We start from the raw sequence: 22,232 nt of genomic DNA, 5'->3' as shown, positions 1-22,232 counted from the left end.
AAAGAGAATTTCACTTTTCATTTTTATTTTTACAGCATAGTGATACTAGACGTATGGACTTAACTTGATCGTTTAGAGATCAAGTGTTTAACTGAATAAAAAAAAGCAAGGCCTTTATTTTGCCTAAAGCAATGCTGTTCTTTAAAAAGTTGTAAAGCTTCGTAAATATTATTCTAATCTCTTTTGCAGTATGAATATTCTTAAATTTAACTGGTATCAAAATTTTAGTACGGATGATAAAATCTTCAAGAATGGATATAAAGAGTAATGACAATAGGGTTATAACATGGATTCAAGTCAACCAATTTATGTGAAAGAAACTCGCCATGGATAAATTCAATGCCAAAGAGTTATATTCCAATTTATTCTGAGGTAGATGTGTGATAAATTAACTGATATTTCTCAAAATACAAATACTAGTTTCCTAAAAAATATTAATATAAAATTATAAGCTATTATAATGAAACAAATAATTGCTTTCAATATTTACAGAAATAAATACAACCTTCAATAAAGCATTTTAAACTGTGTTCTAAATAAGCTATATTTGTCAAGATACATCTCTCATATGAAAAACAATCCCAAGATGGATCAATCAAGTAAGTACCTTTCCTAGTGGAAGTCTGAGGAGATCAAAAACTCATTTTGTACCTTCAGTAATATATTGAGCAACCCATGTTCTTCTAATAATATCTACTGATAATCTTTTTTTCTTTTCAACTCACTTTTTTCTCCAATACATATGCTCTTCCTTTTTTATGCCAGTAAATTATGAGATTGCTGCACGGCTTAGAATAGTTTTCTCCTCAGTGTTAACAATAACCCAAGACACTAAAAGACAGGCTCTTTTACTTGAGTTTATTTCATATTTTTATAATAATTTAAGAAAAATCATCACTTTCAACACTCACAGTTGGCAGCACATTATGGCTTTACTAGACCTATTTCAATCAGAGGGGCTACCTACGAAAGAGGGGAGGTAAAATACTAATTACTCAGAAGGATGATAAATAATTTGGTTCTTAATGGAGAAAAAATTTTGATAGAAAAAAATAAATGAAAAAAATCTTCATATAATTGTATTAAAATTAACACAGTTACTCTTAAAAGAAATAGTATCACAAAGATCAAGAAAGTTTTCTGACTCCTTATGGATATTTAATTCAAAATTATATCCCCAGAACAATTAACTCTATTCCTTCCTACAAAAAGGCTAATTCCCAACTTTTAACTACTGCCCGTACGATTTATATTTTGTGAATTTTAGAATCCCAGCTCTCTCTAGTCCTATAATTTAACTACTCTAATAGAATAGAATAATCAGAAAACAGTAACCAGACAGTGATGGACACAATTAGTTTAGATGTTTCTATAAACCAGTATCACTGACGTGCAGAGGAACAAAATCAAGGTAAGGGGAAAATCTGTATGGAAGTACAGATAAAAAACACGTCAGAAAGCTCAAAAAGACTTCCAAAATAGTTAAAGCCTAATACTCCAGACAACTGATACTGATGTACATCTCAACCCATCAAAGCTGTTCTGTGCACAGCAGCTCTACATGTGTGTGAGTGTCACTACAACTAGACATAAAACACTTCCACAGACTGCCTTCCTAATGATGCCTCTGACACTACGTCTAACACCACATTACACTGTACTGAACCTGGGTGCTTTTTCTGTGTCCAATTTCAACATTCCTAGAATGTACTTTTAAGAAGCTTTGGGGAGAAAAATATGAGAAAGGTAAAAAAGGTACATTAAAAACAGACTATACATAAAGATTTTTTTCTTTGCATCTGACAGCACATCCTCCCTGCTTTTCAGCGAAAGTTAAATTTTCTAGCCTAGCAGATGCTATGCAGAGTGCCCAGTAGGTACATGGTTTCTCAGCTGTTCAGATAAAGTAACACAAGCATCCACAAAACTGAAATTAAATAAAAATGTAAATGAGAATAACTTAAAATATGAAAAACTCAACTTTTAATGTAGTAATAAATATTATTTCCATAGGTAAATATATGCAGCCACACAAAACACTTAAATACAAATAACCTGTGTACCTGAACTGTGGAACTGATTTCAGATGCAAATCCTCCTGTCAAAGGAGCCTCATGGCTAATCAGCAATCGTCCAGTCTTCACCACCGACTGAAAAGGAAAAACAAATACCAAAATGTAATCAAAATACAGCTCTTGTGATTTCTTACTTGTACTACTTGTGGAATATATGAAATATATGACATTGTTAGCAGTGTTAGAACGTAGCTAGCTTTCCCTTCTTCATTTTCATGGAAAAATAAATCATCCTAAAAGTCTAAATTGAGTAATTAATAGGATGTTTCTATATTTACTAAAAAAGTGTTTACATCTTCCGCACCCTTTTAAGCAAATATCAAGAATAAAAATTGATTCCATTGAATATGAATTTACCCTATCAATGCAAACTGTAACATTTCTGAAGAATACCGATTTCAACAAGAAGTCAGTAAAAACTTGGATCGTGAAAATACTAAGACACACAGGTAAAGAAATCCTTCACTAATACATATCTCATACGCAACCAGATCCTAAGTCATGAATCATAGCTATTCTGAAAGTAAAACTGTTAAATAAAAATTTTAGCAAGAAAACAATCATGTGGATTAATGCTGCTTACTTAAGTTTTACATGACAAGTAGAAGCAACTTTTTCTAATTTCAAATCTCACTTTGTGCAGTTCTTATGTGATCTACTTTATAAATAATTACATAGCAGAATATATACAGAAGGTGATCTAAGCATCTTTTAATCAAAAAAACAAACTGGGTTCATTGTGAAACATAACAAAGCAAAATATTTTTAATGTGATGGGAGTATAAAGCTTCACCACACCTAAATATCTTGAAGTTTATTGCAACTACATGCTAAATTGCCTAGAATCAAACAATATCAGATACCTTCAGGCAGAAATATGGCAAAATCTCACTTTTCATAATACACATTTTGTATTTTCATACGGTGCATAAAAATTTTCATGAACTTCTAGAGATGTACATCAGAAAATAAAAATCAGAATAATATGCATGTAAACCTTTCAAGAACAGTTACAGCCTGATTTTTAAGATAAGTACATAATGTACTGCTGGTGTACTACTAGTCATCAAGTGAAAAGCCCAAAACAGTGCTAGCTATCAGGTCAGACTTGCTTAATACTGTGATCTTCAATTTTTTGTCTACACCAGCACATTCTCCAGTTGGGCAGCTCCGTGTTTACTACATAATAGAATACATAAATGCAATGCCTTAATTATACACCACTTCTGATTCAAGTACTTTTCTAGTTCTTTTGCTTTTCTAGCAATGACTCAGTCAATGGCTTTAAGTAGCTCAGCCACAGATGTACTGGCAAGTAAAAGGCTTATAAACAAGATGATCAATATACCGTGCTATGAAATGGTTTGACAACATTCAGAGCTAAACAAGACAGGAAAACGCATTTCAACGGTTGGAAAGTAATCCACAGTTACATAGGCTGATTTCTTCAGTTTCTTTTGCCAGCACTGAAAATTCACATCTAAAGAGCAGAGTCACCGACTGCACTATAAATCTGTCCGATACATCAAAATGACAGTTCAACGAACAAAATGTACACTCCAGCTTTACGTTGATAGGATAAAACTGATACAATCAGTTTTAAGTTGCTATGGTGAATCTGATATAATGCATCAATTTTAAAGTTTTTTTTGAGAATCTACTTACTTTTATTTTAAACAAAGATTCTTTTCCATATTTTTGTTCTGAGAAGCTCACACTTTGAAACACTGAAAGCTATAGTTAAAGTTACAGATTTGGTTTCTCAGAATTTAATCGTATGAAACAGACACTGTTGGAATGCATATAAGAAAATCCACATGGGATCAGACCAATAATCTGGCAGTCCACTATCCTGTCTCCACAACAGAGATAATATGATGTTTAGGGAAGAGTAAGAATAGGGCCTTTAATGCGTTGTTCACTATTTCTCAACCTCCAACTATTTTTGCATCACGGGTTTCCTGAGTTCAGTACAGTTTCTTGCTCTAAGTAACCAATAACTTCTCTTGCATTAATTTATCTGTTCTCACATGGAACCCACGTAAACAATAAAGACAAAAAATTCTCATTTTGGAAACCTGCTTTTCCTATATGAGAAATCCTTATTTTTACATGTGATTCCCAAGGGCTTCAAGGATTCCTTGCCTGTAGGACCTTGTTAAGAGCGAGCTAGCAGCTCTGATCACCAAGCACTGCGTACAAGCATCCCAGCCCTGCTATAAAAAGCACCATATATCGCTCCTGATGGGAAACCATGCTAGCATAGCTTTGGTGCTTTTAGTACCCATCCGAGCTTGTTTAGGGTCAGCATGGATACCTGCGCCACATTGTGCCATGTAGAAATACCTTAAAAATTCCCCTAACAGTTAAACCAGAATCCAAACGAGCAGAAATTAACCACTACACTGCACTGCAAGTAGAGTCCTGGACTTTAAGGATGGATGTGAATATTGCGGTTCCTGAATATTACAGGTTCCCCTGCATCAATTTCTACTTCACATTTAGCACTTCTTGCTAAGCTACAGTGAGTCTTTCAGAAAGACATGCAATCTCAATTATTATTATTTTTTATTATTACTTTTTTTTTTTCCCAGTGCTTGCAAATGCATCAGCTACTGGTGTTAACTGCCTTCCCTGTCAAAATTTTGCACCTTCTTTCCAAACTAATTTGGCTGCACCTTCAAGCTGTTGGTTTTTATTTTACTTCTGTTTGCTAGATGAAGAAACTATTTATTATCACATTTCTGCTCCCCACAGAAATATGTTCAGATTGTGATCAAATGATCTCTTAACCACGCTTCTGCTTAACTAAGCAAACTGAACTCTAAATCTTTCACCATACAACACACTTCCAATTCCTTCATCATTCTTACAACCTTGCCCTAAATCATCTCCCGTTTTCAATGCCGTTCTTGAAGAACACCCATCTGGAACCAGCATTCCAGCCTTTTTCAGAACAACAGCAAAGATGGAGATAACATATCCTTGATACTGCGGTTCTTGGATATATGAGGCCTTTTGGCCAAAGCATAACAACACAAGTCCAGTTTCAACTGATGACTGCGACTCCCTGTTCTTGGGAAAGAGGGTCTTGTCATTAAAGGATAACTGCTTCTTGGAATAAAGATGGAAATGTAGTATGCATTTATTTCAAGATACAAAATTATATTTTGATATGCTGAAAAATATATTGTGTGCCTGAACCCAGCTCAGTTAATGAACCTATCTTTTCTTTATCAGTGACTAAGTCTCTATTTTATCTATTTCTCCAGCTGTTAGTTACCTCTAACTTACCAGTAACAGTTTAAAATGTTTTCCATATCCTGAACAGAAATATTTAAAAAACTAGTTAAAAATCAGACTCTGCAGAATCTCACTGACTTTACTATTTCCATTCACTAGCACTGCCATTACACAACATACAGTTTAAATCAATGCAGCACTAATGCCTTACTTCTCAACTATGTTAACTTGGTTTCTGAGCACCTAATTATGAATTGTTGAACACTTATTTCTGAGTTATTTCTCCCTACTTGCTTCTTCTTTGCTAATTTAATAGTTTTATAGATTATTCCTTCTAACTGATTTGGGACACTGCTTTGGGGGAGTTTGGGGGGCATGTGTGTTTGTTTGGGGTTTTTTGTGGAAAAAACACTATAAGGTATCAGATTAATAAATTACTGGTAGAAAGATTCTTTGGTCCATTAAGCATATTGGGTGTCCGTATGCCCTCTTCATTTCAATTATTATATTGTTTCCTCTATCTTACAGATGACAGTACTCTACAGTAATAACAGCAGCCAATAACAACCAATGTGATTTTCTTAAATTTTTAAATACATATTACATGTAAAAATGTTTCAGACCCTATAGATCAGAAGAAAGACATAGCCCATGAAGAAGCAGCCCAACCTCTTCCTACATTGATAGGGTTCTAGAATGGCTAATTTATTTAATTTCTAGATCTTCATATGGAAATTTCATCTTATTTCCTGGAAGTAAGATGGTTAATCAGTTAAAAGGGAAAATTTCAGAAGTCACTGCTCTACAATCTATAGGGCACAGTGGACATTTTTAATGATTATTTTCAGATATCAGTGCTCTTCTATAAAACATTAACTTCATTTTTATACTATAAAACATTAGTCCCTGCCAAATCAAATGAGGCAAGCATTCAACCTCCAGGATAACCAAAGCCCGACATTCAGAAGACCATTTACAGTCCAAATAAATGCAGCACAGTACCATCCAGTAATGGGGTTCTCACCCTTCACACTTAATGGGAAATACCACTGGCATAAAACTGGAGAAGACAGTGGTTAAATCAGGACAGTGTAACAAATTAGCCAGCATAGAATCCTGCCATTTTATCACCTTTTAAAGAGGTAGATAATTGGAGTGATTTTTTTTTTAATTTGGATTAACTGAAGAAAAGGATGGCCTTTCAAGGAATGATCTATTCTGTCCCTTGAACCAGAGACTTCCTGCATTTCTATAAGAGCTTGATTCGCTCCCATTTCCCCAACATCCCCACTCTATCTTCCAACACTCCAGTCTTTACACTTCTACTTACCTCAGCAAGAGATTAAAATTTTAAGATGCATGCACATTCTGTAGCTCATATAGAGTACTTTTAAAAATGCATCTTCAAAAAATATGCTGTGGCTCAGGGGAATGGCACTGATAAAAATGTTCCTTCTTTACATCCACAACCAGAAGTTGCTGTTTGCTGATACTTAAAGACCAGAGAGACTTCTGAGGGTGCTAAGAGATTCTGTAGATATCACCTATCTCAAATTAAATGAAAATGGCAACTCTTTTTTACCATCTTAGTAACAGACCATAGAGGAAAGTCAGAAGCAACATCCAGGCATTTAGAGAGCATGGCTCCTTTTGTGTCACGATCACTCTGCACTACCACAGCTGAGCTCAGCTGATACAACCCTGGTTTCTCCCAAAAGGGAGAGGTCCTACCCTACCCAGAACCTCCTGTTCCTAGCCCATCCCTGGCATCTCCTCAAGCACTGAAGGGGACAGCTGAAGGAGATAAACTGATTTATCTGACAGCAGTGCACAGTTAGCACAAAGCACCAAACACCACCCCAGAGCCAGGTTCAGAGATCAGCAGCAGATCAGGATTTGCTCACAGAAAGCTTCAGCAGTGCCCCCTCCCTCAGAGGGCAGCTGAGACCCAGGTCATGGCATACCACTGTCACCTGTGCTTTATCCAGTCCTTAGAGAAAAGGCTCTAGGGCGTTCAACTACTAAACCCAAAACAAAACTAGAAACCACTATTGACTATACTTTCCCACCTAAATTTCGTTGTCGGGGCTGTTTTACTTTGGTGTCATCCACATGGATGACAAATGACATTGTGTCAGAGCAAAAGGGTAGCAGCACGAACACCCTAAAAATGAAATGTAAAAAAAACACCCTAATGCCTTTGCAAGACTAACACTTTCAGATTGCACTCTGAAAGTTTTCTGAACTGCAGCCCAGTGTTTCTGCAGTGAAGCAGCTGAGCAAATTATTTTCAAACTCCCTGACCACCCTCTTTATCCAACAGTTTCTATAATCACTTTCTGTTCAACTCTCAGTTCATCATGTTGGCTACTTTCTCCTCTCCTACAGGCACTGATGACAGAAGAAAACAACAGAAGTCTAGCGCTTCCAAGCAATTTGAGATCTAAGTGCCGACACTACCAGTAACATACTATGCCCTTACTTAGGAAAGAGCAGACTTAAACCAAAATGAGTTTGATGGTCAACTGCATGTTATGCCCGTACTCTACACACATAGCAACAGCGCTACTTCCAGAGTAACCAGCTGCTTCACTAGCAGAGCAACTGCCTTTAAAGAAATGATCAAAGTCAGAATTAGATTATAAATGTCTGTTATTGTGCCACAATGGCAAGTTGCCTATTTTCTTTAAAAAGAAAATCTTGTTCTCAGAATAAAAATATTTTCCATCTCTTACAGAAAAGGAATTATTATTATGTTCACTTTCACATTTAAAGTTTTTCGTACTTTCAATCATGTTCTTTACAGGCTATAAAAAAAATCCTGCATAACTGAAGAAATAGCTTTTCAAAGTAATTTTAAGGAAGCTGGCACAAGTACTGAAATTGTATTTGTATTATATCTCATTTCACACTAAGCATGTATGCAATCAATTATAAAACTGTATAACAATGAACGTTAACAGATATGTCCCTTCACTGAAAACCAGTCCGAATATGGAAGCTTAAATAAAAAAGCCAACCAACTTGGTAAAGTTTCAATAAATGCCTTGAAAAAAAAACAGGTTTTTGTTTTTCATTTTTAGATTAGCTTTAATGAATTTGTGCTTGGAAACTGTAAAACCTGAGGGAGGCTACTTTCCCCAACCCATTAGTTCTACTTTCCTTTTAATGTTTCAATAAGAAATGAAATTGCACAGCAGCATTCTTGGTACTTAATATCATAAGCACAGGGATAGAAATAAGATCCCAGATTTTTATTCAGCATTTCCCACAGAGAAATGTCTAACATAACCTGCCACATGAATCACTGAGCATCAGATTTACTATGCATGTGCAGATCCATAGCATTACACATTAGGTCCAACATACCCCAGATACAATGAACTGTTTGTGCATGTGATACGCTGACAATCTTAAATGCATTTACTATGTCCCCAATTTCCAGACATCCCAGAGTTGGCAAGTTGGCATTGTGGAATCTGTGGTAAACCAAATAGAAGTCAAAGCACTTTTTATTGGTTTTTTTTTACCAGGGTGCAAAGAGAAGGAATAGAAGGGAAGAGGAATAGGATGTGTCCTAAGAGCCTGGAAACACAAAAACCTTGTAACTGCCTGATGATGATGATCTAGTTTGCAAAACATAAGTACCAGTTGCACAGAACAACCACCTTCTCCTGGAAGCCATAAAAGCTTGGAATAGTATGAACTCTTTAAAGATCCAACACAGCGGAAAAAATAATTCTTAACATTAAAGAAAAAATATTAAATCATTACCCTGAATTAGAAGAAAAGAAAATATTTTGGTGTGTTTTTCAACAGTATTAAATTCCCAGAGAAGCAAAATGAGAGCGCGCCGTCAAATCTACTATATCATGACTATGCCACACTCCAAAGTTTACTGAAATTCATTTATCAGTAAAATCAAGAGGCAAAGGCAAACAAATGACATGACACACCATTATTTCATCACACACAGCTCAACAGCCCAAAGTATGAATAAGATTTCTCAATTACTGGTAATGAGGCAGCCAGCTTTACACTCATTCTGTTAAGATTCATAAGACTGGTGTAACTATAATAAATTTATCAGAGTATTGCAATAATATCACAGAGAATCCTAGCTGAGCACTGGCAACAGTGTACGTAGATCAAAGTTAAAACTACTTAGAAAGGAAAAAACATCATTCTTATTCAATCACTTAGGAAGGCCACTGGAGAAAAATCTTGAACAATGCTTTTCAAACAATGAAATGAAAAACACAGGCAGTTCTGTAATAGACAGGTATGGCGACTAACAGCAGGGAATGAAAAAGAAAATGTACTTTCTTTTTAACTTGACACAAATAGCTAAAATGTTGCCAATCATTTTAACTGATCCACATTAGCAGAGCACAAATCTTTGTCTTCCTGCTAGTAGTTAACCAAAACAGAGGCTTTTAATCCATTATTGCCTGCTTGTTCAGCTGATGCAGCCGAGGTTTGTGCTCTCTGACCTACAAGCCTGGAATTCATTGGCAGCAGATGCACAGCCCCAGGCTGCTGCGACAGGCTGTGGCCGGGACAGAGCTTCCCCAAAGAAAAAGCATCTGTGATGTGTAATTTACACAGTGAGGACAAGCAGATCCTTTAGGGCTCCCGATTGCAAAGAGCACAAAGATGAACAGGCACGGATTCTCATTTTGCACAAAGAATCAAAACATGGTTCTTGGAAGAAGACAATAGTAACAGAAAACAGCGACTAGTGAAGGAACAGAGGACAGCCCTCCACTACTGTTCAACACAGCATGGTGTGACCTTAGCACGTCAGGGCGCAGAAACTGTTCCCAGGAAGAATTATGGTCCTTACACCTCAAATACCACTGCACTAAACAGTCGAGGCTTTACTGCCTCTCACCTCAAGTGAGGTCCCCGCAGTGAGTTAGGTGTTCAGCCTGACATCCCCCTATATGGAAGTACCTACATTTTCCAAGCAACAGATCTGATTAAGCATCTCCTTTTAATAGAAAGGATTACAAATAAAATTATCAGCATTGGTGTAAAAGTTTGCCTGCCCCATTTATTTACCTAACCATTTACACCCTTTAGACTGTGCCCATCTACCTAAGAGCAAGGGCTCCAGCCCTCAACCATCCTGATGACCTTATCAATATCTTTCTTTTATTGGGGGCCCAAGCCTTGAGTATCGAGTGGAGGGAGACAATTGCTGCCTTTGATCACCAGGCCACACTCCAGCTGACACAGCTCAGGATGATGTTGGCCCTTGCTGCTGCCAGAGCCACTGCAGGCTCACGTTCAGCTCACTGCCCATCAGGGTCCCCAAGGGCTTTGCCTACAGAGCTGCTCCCCAGCCAAGCACTCCTGGTCTCTACTATCACAAACTCTTCCTTCCCAGGTGAAGGACCTGCCATTTGACTTTGCTGAATTTCATAAAGTCATTGTCAGCCCATTCCTCCAGCTTGTCTATGTTCCTCCGGTTGGCAGCCCTGCCCTCAAGCATATCACTTGTTTCCCCCTCCCCAGAGTTTGGTCTCGTCTGTTAAGCTTGATGGGGGTGCACTCCACCTCCTCCACATATTGATAATGATGTTTGAACAGGACAGGTCCCAGTAGAGACTCCCTGAGGTACTCACTTATCACTGGCCTCTAGGTAGAATACTGTACTCTACCCATTAACCGTGACGCTCTAGGCCCAATCATGCAAACAGCATTTTACCTATCCAGCTGTCCATCTTATCAGAGCGTAACATCCTAACTTGAATACAGGAATATTTTCAGATGTAGTATCAAAAGCCTTGCCGAAGCCAAGGGAAGTGTCATCCATTGCTCACCCCTTGTCCATAGATCCAGACTCTTCGATCACAGAAGGCAATCACATTGGTCAAGCATGAGTTAGCCTTAGCAAGACCATGCTTACTTTTCCTCATTGTCTCCATAATTTGTTCAGAATTTATGAGACACTTTCAGTCTGTGTGAAGAACATCAGTTTCAGTGATTAAAAACACCACCAAAGAATTTACTGATAATTCCTTTATGAAATACACAACACTGTCCTGAATTTGGTCACAAAAAGGCAACCAAGTGCTCACTGAAGCAGGAGACATGCATCTGCACGCAGTCTGTGTGCTGTCAGTGCGGTGAACCACAGCAGGGAGCATCCCAGCAATCTCAGTACACATTTGCAGAACTGCATTCTAAATCATTATTTAGGAAATATGATTGCAGTTTTCTTTTCAGGCAACTCTTCAGTCACTTCTGGATGACGGGATAGAATGTACCCTCAGCAAAGTTGCAGATGACAAAACTGGGAGGAATGGCTGATAGGCCAGAGGGTTGTGCTGCCATTTGGAGGGACCTGGAGAGGCTGGAGAAATGAGCTGACAGGAACATCATGAACTTCAAAAAGGGAAGTGCAAAGTCCTGCCCCTGGGAAGGAACAACCCCAGGCACCAGTATATGCTGGGCGCCGCACAGCTGGAAAGTGGCTTGGCAGGAAAGGGACGCAGGCATCCTGGTGGACACCACATTGACCATGAGCCAGAAATGTGCCCCTGCAGCAAAGAAGGTTATCCCATGTTGCATTAGGAGGAGTGTTGCCAGCTCGTCAAGGGAGGAAGGAGGTGATCCTTCCCCTCTGCTCAGCATTGGTAAGGCCACACCTGGAGTGCTGTGTCCTGTTCTGGGCTCCTCAGTATAAGGGACATGGACATACGGGAGAGAGGCCAACAAAGGGCCACAAAGATGATTAAGAGACTAGGACTAAGGGGTCTCATCAATGTATACACACACCTGAAGGGAGGATGCAAACAAGACAGAGCCAGGCTCTTTTGGTGGTGCCCAGTGGCAGGACTGCATGGTTTATGCTATTATGCTGAAGTTGCATTACGCACTGATTAAATCTTACCACTTTGAAATCCACATCAGGACAGATCTTTTCCCCAGTTTAAAATGTAGGAACAGTTCATAAAGAACTAATGTGACCACAGCTGGGATGCACATATGAAACAACTTGCAGAGAAATGTTAGCGCAACCATAAAACTTACTGCCTCGACACACCAGGATTTTATTATTCCAATATGTATCGTTTTACACTATAAATGCCAAAAATAATTCTGAAAGACTATCATGGCTTCTTCCTGCATAGCATGGAAAACATAATGCTGTGTGAAGATAGTGGTGAAGAGATAATGAGAAATGAAAACAAGCACAGAAGTAATGCAAAGTAACCTGGAAAATTTTAAAAATTGCAATAAAACCAAAAGGGTTGGCTACAGGACTAGGCAGAACATCCTAAGTAGCAATGAAGAGAGCGGATAATAAAACAGTTTTGGCCTTTACATCCTACACAACATTGTCAGAGTATGGCTGAGATGTTCAACTGAGAGATTTATAAGCTTCCTGCAAAGCCAAGAACCAAGGGCCGGTTCCCAACGTTTTAGGCACCATAAAAATAGAGTAGCAGATAATTCCTCTCCAAAACAACTTTCAATTTAAATAGCTGAGACTGTGAAAAGAGAAAAGAGATACGACACACAGCAGGGAGCATCTCAACACAGTTTGGGCTGCTTGATATGGTTTTTAATAGAAGAGTGCTAAACTAGAGTAAAAGGACTGATAATCTATCAACCAGTGACTAATTTTCTAATGCCTTTCAGTAAAGTTTCTCTTGTAAAACAAAGCTGCTACAAACCCTCTTGTAATTCATTCATAACACCATCCTACATGCCCTAAAGCAGTTAATTGCTAAGAAGACGGTAGCTGCTAATAATGGTCATAGGATGTGGAGACAATGGAGAAAAGTTACATCATGTGCAGACGGATACACTTGCTTAATCTAAAAATATTTAGGAACAAATTAACCAACTTCAGTAAGAGATAGGCAAAGAAAAATTACTTCTGGAATTCCATAGTCTGACCTTCTGATATCCTTAAAATAAATTGCTACATACACACTGGAATCAATTGTTTAGGAAGAAACAACTGATTCAGAAGTCAAAAGTAAATTTGCAAATAAAACCCACCTGGCTTATTCTTATCACTTCATATACACTATACTGATTCTATTGCATTCTTGTGCTCTACCTCTTCACATCTCATTTGTTTTCTGATACTGGAATCTCTCCTTAACAGTGGCAGTTAATATTTTTAATATACATTTGGTGCAAGGAGTCCCTGTTTACTTCTGAGGACCCCATATACAACCTGGATAACACTACTGATGTAAGATGACTATAAAAAAAGCTTCTTTTGACCAAATGCCTCTAAATCTCCCATTCTAGTAATTACTATGAACGGATTCTTTAAATAGTCTTTTTAAGTATAAAGGCAACTGAACTAATGGAAAATATTCATGAATCCGCTGGACTGGTAACTCATAATTCCTCAATACTTTGAACTATATTTGTCTATTTAACCACAATTAAATACATCTATTCAAGCAATCTTTCTGAGAGTGTAGCCTAAAACGTAAAACTTCATAGCAATGGTTTCAGAAAACAAGAACTTCAGCAGCAGCCTCCAAACTTCACCAGTATGACCAGTAGTTAATAACGCACCATGGACAAATTTGTCCTTCCTTCCCCTACTAGACTACTTTTTAATTCCCTGTTTATGGAAGCAAAATTAGGAAGTCTCAGCAGATTCAGACAGACAATGCTGCACACCAAAGAGATCCTTCTCACTAAAGAGGTCCTTTTCATCCCAGAAATCTTCAAGGACACATTATAAGACCCTCTTCAAGTTTTGTGTAGCTTCACTGCATTCAGCTGATGTTCCAAAGACAAAAGTCCTTTTCTAAGCCTTTTTATTCCCTTATCATTTTAATTGCCCTGTTAATCATGCAAAAGTCTTCACAAACTAACTTGCTGCTTCAGTTTTTTCTATACTTATGCTCAAAACTAACATTTAAAGGTCTCCGAAGTTATAAGCCTACTAATAAATTAATACTTAACCCTGAGATTAGTTAGTCCTCCTTTTACCTTTCAGCAATTACGTGCATATTGCTTACTAACAGTTGCAGGAGTTGAAAATTTCAGTTGCCCCACAAACTCCTGGAATAGTCAGTCTGTGATAATACAAATCCTTTTCACTATAATACTTTTTTATTAAAAAAAAAAATCCAAGGTTTTAAGTTTGAGTGGTTTTTGAGGTTCCTCCAAGCCAACTTTTAAGGAAAGGCTGCAGTCTTCTACACCCAAAAAGGCAGGGAAAACACCTATGTTGCACAGGATGTAAGTACTAAACTCTTAGAGGTGCCTACCTCAGGACTACCAAGGTACCTAAACTCCTGAGACACTAAGAGGATCTAGCTAGTTTTATTTATCCCCTTCCCCATAACCACCACCTTTGCCTTTTCAGCACCAGGTGCTTTAACTCTCATTTAGAGCCATATGGAAAACTCAGACAGCGAAGCTGTTAAGTCCACTGCTGAGTCATAAAACACTGAGGATGAACAGTGGCTCAGCTAGATTTCTACACACAATTTATTCTTTTATTCTTGAAAGACAGATGGGATCTTGGTCAGTTCTGAAAGGGCGCCCATGGACAATCCAGCTATTTGTAAGATCTATAAATCTCCTGTTAGTCCAAATGTTGTACTACACTTTCTGTTCAGAACACCAGATAAACAACCTCTCCAGGTATTTTGGAGGGTCGAAGAATGGGCCAGCTAATTCACTACCATACTCACACCCCAGTACACACACAACAACACTGCACGGAACAAATTTTAGCAGTATTCATCCACAAGCAAAACACTGTGCTGCCAGATATGACCCACATATCCTCTGAATAATTTTATTGACACTAACTATAGGTTGGAGAACTTGGAAAAAAGCAAACAATTATTCTTAAAAGAAAAAAAAAAGGAGCATCAGGTCACCAAGAAAATAAGTAAACAGTCTGAAATTTTATCGCTGAACCCACCATAATAATTTAATTTTCTCCCATAAAATTCTCAGTAGCTTCTAACCCGATTCAAATAACCATGTAGGACAGAAAACAGTTAGCATCCCAGCAAAAATCCTGCTTTGATCAACCCATGACACAACATTAAAAGACGTACAGAAACTAGCTGAACATCACCTCCACATTAAAACTGTTATGAAAAAAACTAACAAAATATATGGCAAGTTACACACACCTCCTAATACAAAGGCTATCAGTCAATAAGAAGGTGCAGCACGTGACAAAGCCAGTAGGTAGAACAACAGGAGACAGCCTGCAATTGACATTTATGACCTGGGCACCCTTTCTATTTTCCAAATAGAAAGATCAAAATGAAACTGATGTTTCAGAACTAGACAAAGGGGTTTGGTTTTTTGACCAAAAATAAGAACAGGGAAATTCTGTTCTACTCCATACCAAGAAATTGGCATAGCATTAAAATAATTCTCCTTGATCAGGACTTTCTATGCTTAAAAACACTTTTGTCCTGAGTCAGATTTCACCTAAATCCCTCAGCAGGGAACAACATTCCTAAGTTGATTCCCATTCCCTGGATCTACTTATCTAACCATAGATGGTCCATGCTCTTGAGGATCTCACAAACAACCCGGACATCGTATCAGTTCCCCTTACAATGTACACAAATAGCAAGTGAAAGTTAAAAGGAGATTTCTCAACCCAAGACTAATATGCAGCCTTCTAAAAAAAGAGACGTAGATGTTTAAAAAGCTTGCTCTAGTTCTTCAAACTTTCATAGACCCAAAGTTTGGCTAAAATCATTAACTCAGCCAAAATCAGTGTTCTCTAGTTGCCATGTGTTCACAAAACATTTAAGACACAGAAGAAGGGAACATCAATAAGTGTCTAGCCTTCAACAAACACCCATGAAGATGTCTTCCACATGGCTGGTGGGGGCAGGGAGAGCCACTTTGCTGACATTCATGATATCAGCAACTGTCTTTTTCAAGTAATACTGAAAGAATCACATCAAGGAAGACCAGAGAATGTATGCTAAATCTGAAAGCTAGTGCATTTTATAATCTGAATAACAATTCTGAAAAGCTACACTACACTGCTAAAAAAAATTTTCACTAAAACTCCACAAGAAGTGGGAGCTTTGGTATCTATGCATCCAGCATCTGCTTCATTTCTATTTCCTGAACTTAACTCCAGTTCTGATCGCACAAATTCGTACAGCTCATCACAAGACAGATGAATCCATTTCACTGCAGCTGTTGAACCTACTTGTGCCTAGGATTGATTTGACTTAGCATCTAAATTACTCACGCAGATTACATGGGAAAGCATGAGGCAATACAATGCAAAGATCTGAGCAAAATAATCACTAAATAATTTAAGAATACGAAGTAGACCAAGACGGTCAAGTAGATGTCTGAAAATGAGACCTGTGCCATCTCTGACCCATTTCAAAAATGAGCATTAGCAGATGTCTAATGGATGTGATAACTATTTGAATGATACAGATTGTTTACAGAATTTTGTGCCAAATATCTTGCAAACTTACATTTTAAAAATTACTGTATCCCTTGTTTACATTATTCTGAAAACATTTTTTCTGTATTACTTCCCATTTAAATTAATTTTTCTAGAGCAAGAACCAATTCCTCTTCTCTTTTCATTCTTTTACTGCTATATTTTTTCCTATCCTCCCTTCTATTTTTTGTGCCCTCTTCATCAAAACCATCTAAGCAATCTTCATCACATTTCTTCTTTGATCTCCGCTCTTTTCTCTCAGTTACACACTCTCCATAACTGACCTACTTCAGCATATAGAGAAATGAACAGTCATTTTCAAGGGATATATTAATTTTCAGCCTGTTTTCTGTCCATGGCCTGTTAGCCAAGGAAACGAGGGTTCTGTGACCTGATCTTGTTTTTCTGTCCATTTGTCAGCCAAATGCAAGACTTAATATATTTTAAGTTCCTGCAAGCTTGGTAAAAATCAGTCTGTCTGGGTGAGGGAGAAGTTACTCCTACTAACTTAGTAACCCAATAAAAGACAAGCTGCATTTAACACTATCTTTCCCACAGCTCTTTCAGCAACCAGTAAGCACCAATGAATTGTCTTTATTGCTACTTTTTGTCTAGCCAGCCATTTATAAAGGCACTGAGGATTCTAATGTAGGTAAACAGAGAATACATGGAATGGTGGAATGTAGGAAATATGTAACATAAATCCATAGAAAATAAAGTGACCTTTAGTTTGATCTTTTTGATGCATCTCACTCAATCCAGTAATATGGATTTAACTTCTTTTTCCCCTGAAGAATGACTACAGTTGCAATGCCTGGGATAAGGGCAAAACATTACCTCTCAGTATCAATCAATCAAGATTACATCATACAGCTTCAGACTTTTTGTCCCATACAATCGGTCCAGAAAACAGGAAAAGTAAAAACTGCAAATTTATATAGACTGAGTCATCATGTAAACAGAGGTTGAGATTCAACAATCTTTCCTTTATAGATAAACTTGAGTTTTATAATCTATTACTCTATTTTCTGGCAAATGCCACTATCAAAATCTTCCAGCATGTTCCATCAACATCTGTCTTGCATATCCAAGCTAAAACTAATAAAACGATTAGACTACACTAAAAGAACTTCTCCCAATGCTCAAAGACATTAAAAAGGTTAGCCATGTGCCTTTTAGTTTTGTTTGTACTCAAATTCATTCTCCATTTCCATTAAGTTTAATGGTCTTTGTGCACAAGCAACATGCTACTTAGAGCTATAGTAAGCCACTGACATTTGATGGCATAGCATAGGCCAATAAAACAGTAACATACAAAGTGACCTAGAAACTGTCACAAAATGTACACATTTTTTATTGATGTCAATGGAAGTCTCTTCAAGGACAAATACCAAATGAAGCCTCACGTTTGACACAGACATTTCTTGACACACAATAGAGCTACATTTAATTGCTACATTGAATCTTTTAACACAAGTGTTAGCTCCAGTATCGCTACTTATAGAGACTTCAAAATGTACACAAAAGAAAGTCTATCTATAGAGAAATAAATATATTTTACTTTTAAATAGCCTCTCCTGATAAGCTGGAAAAAGTCATGAAAGTAACATGGGAAAAACAGCCTGCTTCTATTAACTGATATAAATTTTTCCATTGTACTGATCACCATAGCACCAAAATGAGTCAGCAGCACGAACAAATTATCAGCATTAAGAGTTTATAAATATTCCATATCTATTTAATGTATACTCCTCAAAGAACCAACTCTTTCGTTTCTTGTATTGAACATGATACACAGACTCTAGCATTTTTCACTTAGATCAACAGCTTAAAAGACACATTGAACCCTTTACATGCTTATCAACTAAGACAGCAGCCATCCGTGTACATGAAAAAAATAATCAAAGCCTGTAAATCATTCACTTCAGAGTTCTGAATATTGCTGAATAATAAAGTCTTTGTTCCCCCCTTTGTGTTTAATCATGTATTACTAACATATCTGAGACACAGTGTTTACTCTAAATACTTTGAAATGTGGTAGTCTTCGACTAAGTGTCACATGAAGATTTTTCTCCCAAATTACTAAGGCAGTTTTTATGGTCAACGGCAGATATGATGCAGACGGAAAACCACGAAGTTGGCATAAGAACCATATAAGGCACAAATGAGCCCTTCTCGTCTGAGACTGTAATTTCCTAATGTAATGCTATTGAGTAACACTCATTCAGAAATTAATTCTGCATCATTATAATCATTGGAATGTCTGTAGAGATCTCCTCATTTACATCCTCTATATATGCAAGGACCAGAGAGAGAAAACATTAAATACGGATGCCTAGAAATATCTCAGAGCGTGACAACGAAAGCAGCATAACCAAACTTGTCAAATGAGCAAAACCATACTGACCAGAATGTCAATTCATTCTTGGAGAGCAATAATTAGCAGAGCTGTAGATCTGTTATGGATCTTTATAAAACTTGGTTTGGTAGTGGAAAGGCGAAAGGGAAAACCAATAACCTAGCATTGTAGGTAGTAAACAAAATGGGGTTGTTTGCTAGTTCTCACCGTTTTCCTACTCTGAGAAACATTGTCATTTGCTTACAGAAAACCACCGTACACTCCCTTTCACAGAAGCTCAAAAATTTGTTACTGCTCAGTAACAAAATCTGTATTCTCTGATATTCTTTGGAACTCTTTTTGCAGAAAAATTTTCATAAGCAGGTTTATCACAGTTTCTAGATTTCTCCGCTAAAATTTTCTGGAGTAAAATGTAATCATTTTAGAGAAAGACTGTTGTTTAGCCTTCGTTGCCACTTATTTTCTCGAAACGGGAATTGGTAAAGCACATACTAAACAGCCTGCATGCAGAATTCAGAAAACTGGAAAAAGGGACTAAGTGGTTGTATTGTAGTGCCTTGAAGAAAATTAGATGAAAGATCTAAATCTTTAAGAGCTACTGGAAGCCCAAAATTATGACCGTATTTACATTAGACAATACAGGAAAAAGGAGATACCAATACATATTTTATAAATGGCAAACCCATGGCATAAAGAAATCAAGTAACTTGCCAAATATCCTAAGTAGTATGCGGCAGAAAGGCCTCGTACGTAAGGCACTTGACTAATGTAAATCACAATCTCTTCCTCTATAGTCCTGCATTTCTAATGACGTTTAGTTACTAAAGCATTGAGCCTCTCAATTATGTAATTTTAGATTGTTCAGAGTCTTGATCAGCATTTCTGTATTACCACGAAATACCTTATTTCTTTAGAAGTTTGCCGAGGTATACAAGATTCATAACATTTTAACACTTGTGGTGAAGGCTTAAAACTTAATCACTAACGCAGTTTCCTCAGCACTTTGCTGAATCAACAGCTTGCTCAATCATGTCAGTTCTGACATTAATTTAGGTGATAATGAAATAAAGATGAAATTAATAAAGAATACAGGAGGGAGGGAGGATATAAGTCTTGACTTCTACTTTACAGTGACCTTTATTTTGATCTTTTCCCAACACTGGGAAAAAAACTGGTATTTTATTATAGTGCGATGCAGGCCAGAAAACTACTTAACACTATGATGCTTTAAGTAAAACAAGTTACAATCTTACTAGTTGACAACTATTGAAGTCACAGGAGAAAATTCATAGCTAAATTGATCTTTCGTAATAAGCAAATTCCAATGTGAGACTAAGTCATTTCTGAAACACGAAAGGTTCCATATATTAGCTTTTCCATTACTCCAAGTAATTGCCCCAAGAAAATCTCTACATTTTGCAACATTTCAAAATGCAAGCAAATGTAATTAAGTAAAACAACCAAGATCTTAATGGTTTAACTTCAAAACAGCTAAATCATTCATGATGATAGTTTTTAAATCTAGACACATACATACCCAACAGCATATGCATCAACTATTGTATATACATTTTGATTGTACAGTAGAAGGGACAATTTACACATGACAAGGTAGACAGATTACTTTGGTAGATTCACCTTCTTTCACAGGAAAATAAAACTATAAAACTACATTAACAAAAACTGCTGACAGTATTTTTAAGATCTAAAACTCACGTTTTCCTCTAGTCAATCCATGATTTAAAACATCATTAAGCTCTAAGCCAAAAACAATGATAGCATAAAGAGATTTCTCTAACATCAACAAAACACTGCAGCTGGTAATTATAAATTAATTGTTTCCACAGGCTTTTTAAAGCACAACATTTGTTGCCATCATATTGCAAATAGTTCAACAGTAACAAATGGAAAAATGAAGTCACATTGCTGTGCTTAATAATCCAAATTTCTTTTTTTCCTCCTCGGCTCTAACTCCATTTTCCCTGTAGGGAGAAGCAGCCAGAAAAGAATCACACCTTCTAAATTTTGTAAAGAAATTGGAATTTCTAAGAGAAATCTTTCAAAGCTTTAAAAAAACCTAATAATTCAATTTTTGCTTTTAGTGTTAAAATAATGAACCAGTTTACTGGCAAAGGATAAAGACGTGCCACTTACTCTTTAAATTCAAATAGAATCAATCCCCTTTTGCAGTAAAACCATTTAAGCCCTTTTTCCTTAAGAAACTTGTAATTTTCTGAACACAGCACTACTGTGAACTTCAAAGTTTAGGTGACATGTCAATAAATGCACCACTAATGCAAGAGAAGATAATATAGTATAGATTAGTACTTAGTGGTAATGTTTTACCACATGCCAAAACAGTGGGTTTAGTTTTGTCATTTGCAGACCAAGTAACGTAATAAAACTTGCAATATGTTCTTTTTTGTTTTTTAGCTGGATGGAGAAATCGTAATGCACACTTACAGCACGAGCATTATACTGTAACCAAGTGGTTATAAATTACCACTTACTGTTTTCCTCATCTGGAAAGTTTGGTTAGCATTCTCTGTAAACAACTGCAAGTCTTAAGCTACAATAAACCAAAGTACAGTTCCAACTTACAGCACACTGCACTGCTGATCCAAGTAATGTGACTACTATTTAAACAGAATATTGCTCAGGCAAGTGGATAAATACCTCACATACAGTTCAAATGGAACAAAGAATGAATTGCATGATCTTAAAATTATACCACTGTAAGCATTTATAAAGCTGGCAACCTCTTATCTTCATGAAATTTAGGCCGAATGAACAATTCCCCTCACATCACCTGATTTTAAAAAATTATAAAGATTATTCTAACGTTTAACACGATTATTTTAGATTGCTTCAGATTAAGATCTTCCAGTACTTTGCTAATGCAATTTCTGGCTGCTTTTCTTCTTATATGTTATCTTTCACATTCTGTCTTCGAAAAGAAGAGAAAACAGCCTGAACTAATTCCTCCTAAAGACTTCTTTGTTGCAATTAGAGTTTATAAATAAAAATCTTACCTTTATTTGAATCAAATAAACTCACAAGAGAACCCTGTAACACCAGCACCTCTAGTTCAAAAGCTACAATGTTGATCAATGGTAAA

General features: G+C 36.8%; 1 protein-coding gene across 1 annotated transcript in view; it reads right to left on the bottom strand.

Moving 5' to 3' along the window:
• The window catches only part of BCKDHB (branched chain keto acid dehydrogenase E1 subunit beta), a 133,599-nt gene that overhangs the window by 53,169 nt on the left and 58,198 nt on the right, over positions 1 to 22,232 (bottom strand). The window contains exon 9 of the mRNA XM_075087154.1: positions 2,064 to 2,150. Coding sequence (XP_074943255.1) covers positions 2,064 to 2,150 — 87 coding nt within the window. The remainder of the gene's footprint in view (positions 1 to 2,063; positions 2,151 to 22,232) is intronic.

This window comes from Phalacrocorax aristotelis, chromosome 3 (assembly GCF_949628215.1).
Source record: "Phalacrocorax aristotelis chromosome 3, bGulAri2.1, whole genome shotgun sequence".
Classification (NCBI taxonomy): Eukaryota; Metazoa; Chordata; class Aves; order Suliformes; family Phalacrocoracidae; genus Phalacrocorax; species Phalacrocorax aristotelis.
This window is presented reverse-complemented; position numbering and strand designations above follow the sequence as displayed.